This window comes from Bacillus rossius, chromosome 16, assembly GCF_032445375.1.
Source record: "Bacillus rossius redtenbacheri isolate Brsri chromosome 16, Brsri_v3, whole genome shotgun sequence".
Classification (NCBI taxonomy): domain Eukaryota; kingdom Metazoa; phylum Arthropoda; class Insecta; order Phasmatodea; family Bacillidae; genus Bacillus; species Bacillus rossius.
The window spans coordinates 4,827,132-4,843,162 of record NC_086343.1 but is presented as its reverse complement, the minus strand read 5'-3'; the positions used below and the strand labels follow the sequence as shown (position 1 = coordinate 4,843,162).

Here is a 16,031-nt window from a genome sequence, read left to right as displayed (position 1 = left end):
GAACAGAAATATTCGTGTAAACTTACATATTTGTTAATTTGTACATTTACATGAAAATATCTGTATCACCCCAAAACAGTGTTACCATTTATGCTTTGTGTTGCCCCAGTACCTCCAATATTTAAAATTATTTGCAAACAGTTATTTGAATAGCTTTCCAGTATTAGCTGTGCATATTAAGCACGGTATAAACAAAATAAAGCCAAAAGTGATATAAAAAAGTTAACTTTTCTGTGGCTTTAAAACCAAATAAATAAAATGTTTATACAATAACTTCAAGCTTGTAAGCACACACATATTTTAACTAAACACACACTTTAAATATATAACATTTATTTCAAAATAACTTTACATATTTTTTTTACTAGTCTATAGGTATTTCTATATAATTATTGTACAGCGGGACTGTAAGTTTGTTTGCAGAAAATCGACTAAAAAATTGCCAGACTAGTTATAAAAATTATATTTCACTGTTATGAAATTACATAATTCATGCTGAACGAACAACGTAAGAACACATAAATTTGTTCGTTACCGAGGTTAGATGTTACTGCACGTGTTAAGGACACACGGAACTACAGTAAACTCGTGTAATAAGATCATTTCATTGTTAAGAAGACTGCCGATCGTAGCTCTACCACTCTGGTTCTGGGATAGAGCGCCTGCCTTGTGACTTGTAGGACCCGGGTTCGCGCCCCGGCTCCTCCAAGGCGGATTGCCCAGACAAAATGGTGGCATTTTCTCTGGTAGGAATACAATCCCTTGTAACAAGTCAGGCTACTAAAGAAACGGTGGGTGGAACAGAAAAAAACCTTCCAGGTGGCTTCCAAATGGGGAGCCAGTTTCTTTCTTTGGGCTCCCCATGCGGTGGCCATTCCGGGGGTTTCTCCGGGGGAACGGAGTTTTGCAAAAATATTTCTTTTTAGTTTTGTAGCGATTTAGTTTTTATTAACTGTATCATTATCATTCCAACATGTTATAAATAAAGCTCAAACAAACATTTAACATTTTTTTTTGCTTTTGTACATAAAATATTTGAATTAAGTGTGTATCAGTCAGTGAGTTGTATACCTACCGATGTTGTGTGTTCAACCATTTATCGGTATATATTTTCTTGAAGTATTATTGACTGTTAAATTTTAGTCACAAACTATTGACTCTGTTATGTACCTAGTATTTTAGAGGTTTTTGACGAAAAAAATATTTATAGGCACATGAATTTTATTCCTAAAAATATAATTTCTGAAAAACCAAATCGTTTTCAATCAGGAAGTGTCTTTAACACACACTATATTATATATGTGTGTGTGTGTGTGTGTGTGTGTGCGCGCGCGCGCCAGTATAACATCCAGATATAAATAAAATATTCTATTTATTTCAACATCAGCCAAGCCTTTGATACTTACCAACACAATGTTATTATTAAAAAAAATATCAATTTTAGGCCTTGTCAAGCAATGTGTGGTGTATATATATTTGTTTTAATCATCTTACAAATAGACGCTTTGCAGTAAAATGTGCAAATGCAATATCATGGTATTAGGTGCTCCACAGTTTATCTCAACTACTTTTTAATATTTAATAGATGATATTACAACTGTAATCAGAATTGACCAAGAAAAGATGCTGATGGAAAAAAAAGGAAACATGTTTGTGAAACTATTCGGCAAGATATTTCAGCTGTTTCAATTTAACAAATGTTCCTGAATTACGATAGCATTAATTGTATAACCTGTAGTAAAAAAAAAATCAATTATTATCATTAAACGTGCGCACCATGGTTCGTAATCAGCCCGCTGGGTTCGAGTCCCAGGCTAGGCATTGATGTAACATACACATATTGAAATTTGATTACGATTTAATAACGAAGTTTGAACGAGGACGAATGGACCATTTGGCTGTAGGCATAGGCGTGCGCACGGTAGGTGCCACAGGTGCCTTGGCACCACCATTAGGGTTAAAGTTATTTGTTTTTTACAAGCACAAATAATACATACTTACAAAAAACCTTATTATTTCCAAAAAAAAAAATATGTTTTCCAATCGTGTCGAGTTACAGATATGTGCTCATAACACTATCAGTCTATCAATTATCAATCGAACCAACTATACACACGGAAACAAGCCAGTTGAAATTACTTGTGTTGTACACGCGGGCCGCGGCTACGAAACTTCTGAAAAGTAAATACTTCTCCTAGTTCTCCTCGAATTACATAGAATGCGCGCTTGGTGCCCACTGTTCACTCCACTCGGCAGGCGCACGGAATAATAGCCGCCGTCCGCCCAGGGGCCTAGCCAGGGTTTTTTTTTTAGGGGTTCAACCCCCCCCCCCCCCCTTCCTTAGCACCAAATCTTTAATTAATTTCTTATTCATCCCTCAAACCAATTTCATATTAAAATTAATAAAATTTTTACAATTACAATATTTAACTTTAAGAACCGAAAACTGCTAAAATAGCACTATTTTACACCTTAAAATCCACATTTTCCCGGGTGAGGACCCCCGGACCCACCGCTTTAATACGGGGGAGGGGGGGGGGGGCGCATGGTTCTTAACACCCCCAATACACAAATCGTGGCTACGCCACTGCGTCCGCCAGGTAGCACTACTGTGTAGTGTTTACTCTTACTGTTTACTCATCACTTTACTGTTCTAATGAGTACACGACTACAGCCTGTGTTTGTTACGTGGATCACTCATTAATTAATTATCATTTTATTTTCACTAGTTGACAGTGGTTATAGTTCGTTAATTGCTGTATATATATATATATATATATATATATATATATATATATATATATATATAATCTGTATGATGTATAAGTGGGTGATTAAAATTAAAAAGACGGATCCCGAAAAGGATTACTCGATTACTTATATGCAGTCGCCGACAAAACATTTTTGTTGTATTCCAAAAGTTAAAACTTTCGCCCACTCTTATTTGTGTATTTTTATTATTTTAATATTTTACATATTTGAGGTATGTTACAAAAACTCCCTTGATTTGTTGATTTTAAAACTTAACATATGAGAATGTTTTTTCTAGAATTTCTTTGGCGTCTTCAGAAAACATTTAAGTACGGTTTTTCAGAGCCACCAGCATGAATTCCGTGCAAACAATTGGTGCAATTTACTTTATGGCTCAACAAAGCTTAAAACTGTAAATAGTTTAGTAGTTTTCCTGGCGATTAAAACGTTCAAAGCCATAATTTGTCATAAAAAATGTTAAAATTTTTACATCTGTGTATTTAATGTTTTTGTTCGGAAACACCTTAAAGAGCACCATTTTGCGCTTTCAAATCCAAATTTTTCCGGGGGAGGACCCCCGGACCCCCCGCTTTAGGCTCGGGTCCGTGAATGATAAGGCTGTTGTGTAATCTGGCACCACCACTACTGAAGTGCTGCGCACGCCTATGGCTGTAGGACACTTAGCAAAAAAAAAAAAAAAAAAAAAAAACTTAGATTGTGAAGCCATTTTTATTTCTCTGATTTTCACATACAAATATGGCGGACGTTTGCAAATGTTTATATTTGTATCAGCTGTTCTAGCCGGCTTTAATTAATGAGTAGTAAAGCTGTTCGGAAGAAAATTAGATCAAAATATTACAGGTTAATAGAATTATATATAGTAAAAGACCAAACTTTCCAATACAGGTACGGTTAGTACATTTGTAAACAAACGGCTGACATATTGGTACGTGAAGTACACTGAAATCCCATTCCCCTTTTGGCTTCTCTCCCGTATACTAAAATCGTACCTTAGGCTCCATCTATATATTTCCCTAATCTCTGATTATGATTTGTGTTTTTTTTTTTTTAAATATTATTTGTATTTTATTGTGTTTATGAAATATGATATAAATTTTAATACAGCCATGTATTAAGTGTGGTTTTTGCAGAGCAGATGATCAAGATGATAAAACTTAAAATATTAGTAATAGGTCCTTGTGAGGTTAGTACTCAGGATAAAATAAATTTGCTATAGAAATACTCACGTTAAGATGTTTCGCTATAATACGTGTATTTTTGTTTAGAGCGGCAAGACAACAATAGCTAATCTACTAGCAGAAGCAACAGAAAATGCAGTTGGTGATTACCGTCCTACTCAAGCAGTGAGGATACTTGAGTTTGAATGCCAAAATTTAAATGTAAACAACACTTTGTTAGGTTGTGAAATTGAACTATGGGATTGCAGTGGAAATCGCAGGTAAATATAATAATATATTTTCAAGTGATTGTAGGGTTTAAGGGCTTTTTCTGGCATTTACAGCCCTCCTCACTATCGATGTTCTTAGGACATGCCCCAATTCGTTATGGTGTTCACTCCTACCTAGCACTCTCTCTCACGAAGTGAAACCCCTGCAACAATGGAACAGTCATTGGCCGTGCTAACGCACGCTGCTCCCAATTCTAAAATTTGACTGGCCGACGTCATTCCGTTCTGCTGTGCCGCTGCATGCTGAGACACTATGGTTAGGTGGCCAAATTTTGTCTTTGAGACGGCACAAGGTCAGCATTATTCCATTAAGGATCACGTGATCCGTCATATTTTGTGTCATGTGCCAATCAGATTCATACTGGTTGTAGCAGGTGCAATGAAAGACGTTATTTCCTTTTGACTGAGGTTAATTCCACCGGTTGATATATATAATGCAAATCAAACCATTAAATTTTTTTATAAATGCAATAAATATTTACTGGAAATTAATATAAGTAGTCTTTGATAATTTTCAAAAATAGCAACTTTTCTACTGAAAAGTGTTTCTGGGCAATAATAATTATAATAATAATGGTGAATCTGAAGGTGAGCCACTTTACGGTAAATAGTTTATCAGTAATTGACCATTTTAAACAGTGGTTATGCTAGGTTTAGTATGATAAAAACAGCAAAAAATCTCGATAATAGTTGGTTAGGTTAGTTTAGCAATATTTGAAATACTAATCAGTGTAAATGGTTGGTTATCTATATTAAAAATACTACAAAATCGTAAGGATAGTTGGTTGAGTTAAGTTAGCTACACTTTGTGTTGGTAATTCCTAAACAATCATTGAAATGATTTTGCAATATATTTAATGCAGTTAATCTAACCTAACTGACCTTTTCTCACAATATCACAGTACTTGTAATATGCAACCTAACCAAACCATTCATTAAAATGATAAACTACTGGTAAACTAATTGAAGTATGAAACTGTGGAAGTAAATACCATTGAAATATTTAAAATATTGAAACAAAAATTATTAAATTTGCTATAATCTTTCAAATGTCAGTTAGTTCAATAATTTAACAACAATGTTTAATCCTTTTTAACTTACTGGAACCTAAAAAAAAAAATCAAGGAATTCATGACTAATGGATTGCGACAAGATTTTGCAATGATTTACGATAAACCAGAAATAAAACTAATAATCATTAGCTCCATGTGCCCAGACATGCGAACAATTGCAAATCAGTCGCAATAGTTACAAATTTTTCTTCACAGTTATGCTTTTACGAATGATTCTTATGAAATTAAGATTTTTAGTTAAGTTTTGGCAAGTTTTTTAAATTTTTATACATGTCAAGAACAGTGCGCACTTGTAGCTTCTACGAATTCTCTCAAGAGGTATGTAGCTGACCATTTTCTCCATGCTTGTTTGTCTTAGTTTTGTCACTCTTAATGAAGGAAAGTTGATCCGCTAGCGCCTCGCACATTGAAGGCCCACATTGTGTATGCTGATCGCTTCTATTTGCATGATAACCAGTGGTTTTTTTTATTTGTTCAAGAAAATGAGTATAATTTGGTATTCAACGAGTTGTGCAAATTTTTTGTAGTATAGAAAAGAAAGTTTCACTAGTGTTTTCACACACCACCTTCACCTGTCACTAATCACCTTTCTCGAAAGTTGTCATAACTGCAGATATGCAATTCAAATTAATAACCATCTAGCACTAAAAAAAAGCAAATAAAAATCATGCAATTGTAACAAAACACAAAAAGTTAGGTAATGTTGATATGTTGAAATCAATGAATGGCATTTAATTAGCATTAAATGTGTGGACGGTATAGATTTTTACAAAAAAAAATTAAAAAAAAAAATACTATGTTTTATCTTGTATCAGTTATTAACTATGTTTTATGTAAAAATTTATCATTATAATAATTTTTTGAAATCGCTGAAATCCAGTGTTTTAAAAAACTTGTATTCCACCTGTTGATATACACTGTATAATGCAAGTCAAACCATTAATTTTTTTTATAAATGCAATAAATATTTACTGGTAATTAATATAAGTAGTCTTTGATAATTTCCTAAAATAGCAAATTTCTAGTGAATAAAAAAGGTGTTTTTTGGATATAATAATAATAATAATAATAATAATAATAATAATAATAATAATAATAATAATAATAATAATGAAGTGCTGTCTCCGCTGTAGACTGTGAACCAAGACCATGCATGAAGTGCTGTGAACTGTGAGGCGGTGTGCCGTGCCGTGCCGCAGGTTCGAGCCGTGCTGGCCGGCCGTGAAGCAGGACGCCCAGGGGGTGGTCCTGGTGTACAACCCCTCGGCGCCGGACCACCCCCGCGAGCTGGAGCTGCTGCACAGCTACTTCGTGGCACAGGCGGGGCTGGGTCCGGGGCAGTGCCTGCTGGTGGCCCACCTGCGGCAGGCGGCCGACCGGGACGCCAGGGCCTCCGTCAAGCTCTGTGAGTGCCCGTGGTTCTACCTGCCCGATACATCCCGTAGCGTAGGAACGTAGAGCACGTGTAACCCAGTACATGTGATACAAATGAATCTTCTTTGGCAATTCAAATATAGACTTGTAAGTGTATCGTAAGGGGTAAAACGGCAGAAGGAGAGATAAGAAAGAGAGGAATAGGACAGTTTTCTATAAAAAAACCAAAAACACACAAGTGCTATTAAAATAAATTAATTACGATACGCTCTAAGTACAAGTAATAAGAAAATTAAAACCATCAACGTAGCGTGAGATACAGTTTTTTCCTTTTCGAGAAATAAGTAAAATTATTAACTACGACTATGATCGAATGCACGGATTTACGGTCGTATGGTAGGGAAAAATTTTTTGAATTAGCTGAGAAGTCGTTTACATGAAACGGCACTACACCACCACCGCCACAATTATTCTTGCATTAGAAAAAAAAAAAATACAGATATTTTGCTTAATAAATAATGAATAATTAACAATAAATGTTGCTAGTTGAAATGCATTATAAAGTAATCATTAGTGAGATCTCATTCCCCGTTGCCACCCCCCATTTTCAGGAACATTTGTGTACGTTCCAGCAGCGGCGAGTGCAGGTGAAGTGCTTGTTTGCCGCAGCGAACGCGCTGGCGAGGCTGAAGCAGGTGTCGTGGAACACGGACGAGGGCAGCAGCAGGCTGCGGGCGGACTTCAGCGGGTTCGTGGAGACGCTGCTGGGCCAGGCCAGCAGCCGCAGCGACCAGGAGGAGCTGGGGATCCTCGGCTCCCAGCGCCCGCCCGCCTGAGCCATCATCCTTCACAGCTGCAGCACCCGACCATTTCTTCAAGGCACTGTGTTTGGATGTGAACTCACCTGCAATTTTATTTTTGTCTGGAAATAATAGATTACACCAGTGAGGCACTAAAATTCTGTGTGATTTAATAACAGTGCAGATGTTAATACACGGTGGACTACATCAGGAGTAGAGGAGACACTTATGTTTAACAATTGCAAAGCTTCTGGGGAGCGGACTGCGTTATGGGCGAGTGCGTAGCCGGGCGGTGGCGAAGGGCAGGCGTCCCTGGCCTCCGCCCCCTCGCCGGGCAAGAAGCTGGCCGAGGACCTGAGCCCGTGCCGCGCGGTGCTGGAGGAGTCGGAGCGCCACGACGAGGCGTGGCCCTTCCTGCTGCTTGTCAACACCAAGCAGTTCCCCCGCGCACCGCAAGATCATCCGCAGCCCCATGGACCTGAGCAGGTGCGAGCATCTTTCCGTAGAAACATTTCCGTTCAGTTTTATGACAACCAACACACGTTTACTGTAGCAAATTTAATTTCTTATGAGAAATGTTGCATGGTTCCGTTGTGTTTGTAATTGAATGCACCGACTTTTTTTTTTTTGGTGAAATGAAGAGGCTTAAAAATATATAGCCAGTGATCAACTATTTCATAAAAAATCTTCGTTTTGAAACATTAAGCAAAATATCTGTACTTTTTTTTTTCTAATGTAAGAATAATTGTGGTGGTAGTGTAGTGCCGTTTAATGTAAATGACTTCTCAGTTAATTCAAAAAAATTTTCTATCATATGACTAGAGACCAGAAAAATTCGCGATTTCACTGACCTATAGGATAGACTCCATGATCCTTTATGCACTCGGGAAAATTACATCTGCTCATTGGCTACTGACTCGAGACACCTGTTAACTGTGTAGTTCGTGATTCGATACTTATTCTGTTGAAGTTTTTTTCATTGGCTCAGAGTCTTTCAGGTAAACTGTGGCCCAATCACTGAAGCAGCAGAAAGGGCAGACTATTTGGATTATAGCCTGTCGCAAAATGAATCCGCGAATTTTTCAGGTATTTACATATGACTGTAAATCCGTGCATTTGATCATAGTTGTAGTTAATAAATTACTGATTTCTTAAAAAGGAAAACTGCATCACGTGCTACGTTGATGGTTTAATTTTCTTATTACTTATACTTAAAGCGTATTATAATTAATTTATTTTAATAGCACTTGTGTGTTTGTTTTTTGGTACAAAATTTTTTCACAAGGTATTTACTAAAAGTATCATGCTAGCTGTAAAATGTCACATAAGTGATGATAATTATGAACGTTTTTATGACATTTTAATTCTATTACTTTGTAAATTTCTAATACAGTGTTTTCTCGCATAATCGTCGCACATTTTATTCTAAAATCAAGTTTTGAAAAGTAGGGGTGTGACGATTATGTGGCAAAAAAATTTTTTGTTAGATAAAGTTATTCATAAAAACAAAACCCATTCATGGAAAGTACGTTTATTTAAAAAGGGAAGTATAAAAGAGCACGCCAAACAATTTAAATTAGTCATACAACAAAAACCTTTCTTGAACTTTAAATAGAAAAACATCTGTGATCCAAATGCAAGCAGAACGAACTCGTAACTACCATAGTACACAACATGAAAGAATGCTGGCTATCAAATGTAGTTAACTCAGCACCTGATAGAGAGCGCCCGTTGCATGCAATCTGCAAGTTATCGATATTCGGCTACGTGTGCACGCTCTATACGGAAAGCAACATAACCAAACATTAATGATTGCAACGAGCGCTGGCTACAGTTTTGTATGCGGTATACCGCGGCGACGCTAACGAACTGATGAAGATTATAACGTTTGAAAAGTCTTTAAAATATAATTTACACGTCGGACAACTTCATATTTCCTTTCATTAGGTAAATAAGTAGGTGGTAATGTCCGAATAAGTATTGGATTTATATTTATAAAACATAGTTTTATACGGAAAAAATACGCACAGAAAGCGCTAGGAATCTAATAGCGGGATCAAAAACATTATGCGACGTTTACGTGAGAGGTTTCTTTTATCCAAATATTGACGCCCTAAAATATGGGTGCGACGATAACGCGAGTGCGACCATTATGCGATAAAAGAGGGTACTTTGTAAATTTTTGATGACTAATTTGTGACAAAACTTAAAATGCAAAAGAGCTTTAGTGACAAATTCACTTGAAGATCCCTCAAAAACAGTAATGATATGAAAATGGATTAACAAACATGGTTTTCAAGACTTTATCTCAAATATAAAATATACCGTATTTACTCGTGTATAACGCGCCCTCGTGTATAGCGCGCACCACGATTTTTGCAACAAATTCCAAAGAAAAAAAAATTTTTTTTTTCCCATAAATAAATTGTACTAACATTTTGTGGTACCTGTACATGTGAAACAAATGATAATTTAAATTGATGTGTGGTGATGCGTCAGGAAAATACTTAAACTCTGCTGTGTAGACGGAAGATAATGAAGCGCTGTATCGTCACAACTGGTACATGGTCGGGAGGAAGGGAAGCAGGCAGGAATGTGACACGGAGGACTAGATGACTCACCGGTAGCAGCTGCGACATAGAGAAGGAAGTGGGAGGGGGGACTGGTGTCAACATTCTCTCTCTCTCTTTTATTTTACTAGCTGTAGAGGGGGAGGTCTAAAAATAAACAAGAGACCTGCGAGCTTGCGCGCGCACGTGTGTGTGTGTGTGTGTGTGTGAGCGAGAGAGAGAGAGAGAGAGAGACCAGGTTGTGTGCGTGTGTGTGTGTGTGAAAGAGAGGCCTTGTTGCTTGTGCGTATGTGTGGGGGCTGGCCAGAAACGTCACCCGTCACCCAGCAGTTAACGACTTCCACTCCTCCCTGCCTCATCTACTCACTTTTTTTTTCCGTGTATAGCGCGCATCCTTATTTTATTCCTTTACTTGAGGGGAAAAAAGGGCAAGCTATACACGAGTATATACGGTATAATCTAAATTGAAGTTGAAATAAAGAGTGTGGAATAGTAACAAGCGTGTTCAGGAACCAACCCAATGTTACGCACGGACGTGATGTTGGCAACAGTTGTTTGTTGTGCCTCAGATACAAGTCCCGGGAGGAGTTCTGCGCGGACGTGCGTCTCATCTTCAACAACTGCGAGACGTTCAACGAGGACGACTCTCCGGTGGGGAAGGCGGGCCACAACATGCGGATGTTCTTCGAGATGCGGTGGAACGAAGTGTGCGGCAGCCACTCGAAGCCCGGCACGCCGCCATAACATGTCGCAGAGCACAGACGCAACCGCGCGCTCTCCCCCCTCGTCCGTGTTCCCTCGCGTCGCCCTCTCACGTCAGTGTGTGGTCACAATAAGTGGAGTTGTTTTCGTTCTTCCTATTTACGTGTTAAATGCATATGCTTGTACAAGTGAGAAATTTCAGTTCTTGAACACTATAAAAACATGCAGTGGACTGTTTATTCTAGTGTTTGTCCAAAATAATTATATAAAAAAAATTATTTCTTCTTAATTGGACTGTTTGAAGTAATGTAATCGTATTATATATGTCTGAGCAAGGAAATAATTGGTTGTAATTTATCAAATAAAACTTGTTGGACAATACTTTCTGTGTTAAATGTTTAACTGATTATGCAAGTACCATAAAATTGAAATTTTTAATAGATTTTATTTTTTAAAATAATTTTTGTAATCTCGTAGTCATGTTTTTTAGGTGTGAATTAACATTTGAAGAAGTTATTCTTTACACAAAAATAAATATTAATAAAAGTCTGGAATATGTACAGATCTTCCAGCACGTGATTACTATAAACTAAAATTAAAATTTCAGGGTCTCCACAGTGCAGTGTTTATGGTATGTCGCAGACATTATTGTTGTACACCAAATAACAAAATGGTACAGATAGCTCGTACCATATGTATCCGTGGATGATTTGCCCTTGCGTATGGGTCGTAGCAATAATTTGGGTCATAAAAATCCAACTTTTTCCATTATTGAACTTGTATTGTCTGCTATAAATCCGGTACAGGATGATGATTGGAATCCAAACTGTATTTTTTTTGTCGTAGAAACGTTAATGAAATTTTGCCAAACGATAATTTTTTTTGTAATCTTGGATAACTGTGTGATAAATATAAAGTAGTTAAAAAAAATTAAATGGAACCAATTCATAGACACAATCGTGGTGATATTTTACTGACAAAGTCACACGCTATGCTAGCTTGCTTGTTGATGCTGCAAACTAGACCACATAGTCACATACTCACATACCTTTCTATGCACATGTCCTCATGTGGGAAGCCTGCAGTTCACCCGGAAGAAAGCCACACCTGAACAGTTCCGAAGTCTTTCGAAGTTTGCCGATCACTTGTGTAAAAGCACCAAATTACAAGGATTTATAAATTTTATGGTCATAGTGTAATTACAATACAAGGGAAAAAAAAACAATTAAGTAATAATTTGGTGTATAAAATATATTTTTTTAGTGACTTATGTTACTTTTGTGTATTTTGAAGTCTGTTATTTATTTTTTTTTTTTAAGTTGTTCATTGTCATTCTAAAAGATGTCAATAACTGCGGAGGTTTATTATCAACGCTGAAGTTAGCTGAAGAATTCCGGGTCATGCTAAAGCTAAATATATCGGTCTCAGGCCGGCTTGTAAATGGAGCAATAGGGATTGTCAAGAAATTACAGTGTCCTGCTCTTCAGAGAGAACAAATCGAAGAAGGCGAATTACCTGAATGTGTATTAATGAAATTTGATGATACGATTGGAAGCAGAACGAAAGATGAATATGGCTTTCTTACGATAACTCTCGTTTTGAAGCATTTCGTGCTACTAAAGGATACGGAGACGTCAAGCGTCGAATGTTACCTTTGATTCTAAGCTGGGCAGTCACGGGACACTAGTTACATGGCACTACACTTTATAAAGCTATTATAGACCTAGGAAACAAAAATTTTTGCTAAAGGCCAGCACCAGGTGTATGTAGCTCTCAGTCGTGTGAAAACCTTGGAAGAAATAACGATATCTGATTTAGAATCAAATAAACTAGGTATTGAGTAGGCTACACGACGAAAGAGCATGGTCAGAAATGACTTGCGAAGTTTAACTTCGTCCTGTAATTGATATTATGTACTAACAAATTATCCTTTTTACTTGTAATATATATTAAAAATTGCATAATTCACATACAATAAATCTATTCACCATATTTATGCTGTTGTTTTGTTTTGTTAAAGAGTACAGATGTGTTTCTGATTAGTTCTATACTAGTAAGGTACCTGTAGTATAGACATAATATCAATAATAACTCAATCTGCACATTCGTTCTGTTTGTTGTTAACCTTCGTAGTCCAGTCCCATCCAGCACATTCTTGATCATAGTTAGGTACCCACATTGTTTTGGGATTGTCCTGAGCTTAACAATACCTCAATCACTATATATTTCAAATTTGATTTTGAGGAGTTCCCTGGTGTATCTTCGAAGTAAAAGGTCCAACATCAATGAAATTAAAAAGGGATCACCTTGGGGCTAAATTGAACCCAATGCAAAAAGAATAATTAAAATTGGTTCATAAACAAAAAAGTGAAGTCTGAACATACATAAAAAAATATATATACAGACAAATTGAAAACCTGCTCCTCTTTTTGAAGTCGGTTATAATGTCGATCCCATTGTGATTCATAATATTGATGATTTTAAGTAAAAATTAAGTTAAAGCAATATATATATATATATAGGTATATATTTTTAACTTTTTTTTTTTTTAATTTTATCCCATTCTTATGCAGCATCTACATACATCAAATTTAGGATATTTTAGGCAGTTGGAAGGAAGTGTTTTTTATTATCACTGTCAATTTAGACTCCACTGACTTATTTATAAACATAATAAATAAATAATTTTCATTTGATTTTAGAATTTCATTCTCATTCTACCAGGGCGTCAGAAACAAGCAGGAGGTGTTATGTAGTTCAAAAGTGTTCCAACAGATGGCAGCAACTGCCAAAAATGCAGCGCCAAACTAGCAATTAGTCAGCCATTTCATTCTCATTCTACCAGGGCGTCAGAAACAAGCAGGAGGTGTTATGTAGTTCAAAAGTTTTCGACAGATGGCAGCACCTGCCAAAAATGCAGCGCCAAACTAGCATTTAGTCAGCCATTTCACTCTCATTCTACCAGGGCGTCAGAAACAAGCAGGAGGTGTTATGTAGTTCAAAAGTGTTCCAACAGATGGCAGCACCTGTCCAAAATGCAGCGCCAAACTAGCATTTAGTCAGCCATTTTCTCCTCATTCTACCAGGGCGTCAGAAACAAGCAGGAGGTGTTATGTAGTTCAAAAGTTTTCGACAGATGGCAGCACCTGCCAAAAATGCAGCGCCAAACTAGCATTTAGTCAGCCATTTCACTCTCATTCTACCAGGGCGTCAGAAACAAGCAGGAGGTGTTATGTAGTTCAAAAGTGTTCCAACAGATGGCAGCACCTGTCCAAAATGCAGCGCCAAACTAGCATTTAGTCAGCCATTTTCTCCTCATTCTACCAGGGCGTCAGAAACAAGCAGGAGGTGTTATGTAGTTCAAAAGTGTTCAACAGATGGCAGCACCTGTCAAAAACAGCGCCAAACCACAGAGAAAGCATTTATTTAGCTATTTCATTTAAATTCTACCAGGGAGTTATGAATGAGGTGGTGGTGTTATTTATTTGAAATGGTTGCAACAGATGGCAGCAGATGCCAAAACCACAGTACCTATTCAGCCATTACATTTTAATTCTATTTGTGTGTCAGAAACAAGAAAGAGGTATTATTAATTAAACAGATATGGTAGAACCTGTCACAAACAAGCATCTGACATTATATATGTGTAAGTTAAAAATGCAGAAGTAGTATTATATTAGATTTTTTGAATTAAAAAACGTGCTAAAATAAATTAGGCTGAAAAGAGGTTTACCAATTAATTTGTAACCACATCAAAGGTGAAGCCAAGTGACTCCAGACAATGGCCGCGAAAGCCTGCGATCATTATTAATTTACTATGAAATGAAAGACAGTACCTACCAAACACACGTGGGTATGCCAGCCAGTTTTTTTTTCATGTAATCAGCCAGGCAGTAACTCAGCCCTGCCATCTTTAATTGTGTGTTTAATTATGAATAAGCAATTTTTGAGTTATTTCATTTCTTTTTTTTTTGTGTTTATCTTTATTTACAGTATTAGTAATTGTTTGAGTGTGTTGCTATCACTGCTAATGCGTGGAACTCTTGCCCTCTGCGGATGTTCTGCCTGCTGTGGCACCGGCGGCGGTGGGAGTCCATGCCTTTGCCACAATTACTACGTTTTTGCCTTTACATGACATGCACTACCATTAAAGTCCGATGACTGTCGGTGGGCATGTTACAGATTTAAATAAAATAAATTAAATAAATAAACACGATGGACAGAATATGTGCCCCGACGTGCTGTCTGGATCCAACGCTGCGGTCCTCGGTGCAATGGACCAAGGGCACAGAAACCCCACTGTCATCTCAGGGCATGAAGCCTCTATTCTTACCCGGGCGTCATTAAGGTTCATCTTCGACTATCACCTGTGTTCCACATGTGTGCTGCGATTCCACTGGTGGTCCTGACCTCGAGCGTACGCAGAATATCATTTATAAAAGGAGGGGGGGAAATAAAACCCTTTTCCCCACCATTTGCTTTCAAATTCTTTCCATTTGTTTGTGGGAATATATATATATATATATATATATATTTCAAAGGATTTTTTGGGGGGGAAGTGGGGATGTATCCCTCCTCCCTGCGTACACTCGCTGCCACGACCTTCCGCATGGCCAGTGACGTTGCGATGCTTGGCGGACCACTCAACTGGCCCCGACTGATGACGTAGGAGCCAATCCCAGGTCTTAGTGTGGGTAGCCATGACTGGGTGGGAGAACTAATGGGTAGGGATGATGAACATGATGCTCAAATAAGTCAATTATATCTTACTTGTGCAATTTGGTTTTGCCGTAGTTCAGGCCTCTGTAAATAAATATAAAAGATAAATTTTACATTTTGTTACTACACGTGATAATTTTTGTGCAGAGTAAAGTTTCCACACATTTCATTGTTGCAATTTGTACTTTACCTTATCTCGTTTCCTGTTCATTCAACTTTTAATCGTTGTACTACTAAGTGAATCGGTCAAATTCATGCTCCTTGCAACTTAGAATTTTTATTCTTTACTATTTATAAATAATAGCACATTCAATAAGAAACACCAGATTAGAAAAAATAAATTTGCCCGTATTACACACACCTACCTGTGAAATTGTGCTGATACCTCAGGAAATTGATTTGTGAAAAGTCTTTTCAAAACTAGCCTTAATATAATTAATGAAAAAAAAAAATGTAACTACTATGTTGAATGTATTTAAAAGAGTAGTTTCATGTCATCTCTCACAATGCACCTGTATGATCAGGACAAATTTATTCATTTCAGTAATTCTGCATGTGGCAGAAAGCATATAGG

General features: G+C 37.1%; 1 protein-coding gene across 1 annotated transcript; it reads left to right on the top strand.

Moving 5' to 3' along the window:
* Positions 1-3,773: 3,773 nt before the first annotated feature.
* On the top strand, positions 3,774-11,119 carry LOC134540061 (intraflagellar transport protein 22 homolog). The gene is made up of 5 exons (XM_063382520.1): positions 3,774-3,955; positions 4,038-4,210; positions 6,492-6,697; positions 7,336-7,952; positions 10,606-11,119. The coding sequence occupies exons 1-4, from the start codon at positions 3,908-3,910 to the stop codon at positions 7,500-7,502; spliced, it is 594 nt and encodes a 197-aa protein (XP_063238590.1). The 5' UTR covers positions 3,774-3,907; the 3' UTR covers positions 7,503-7,952; positions 10,606-11,119.
* The last annotated feature ends 4,912 nt before the right edge of the window (positions 11,120-16,031 follow it).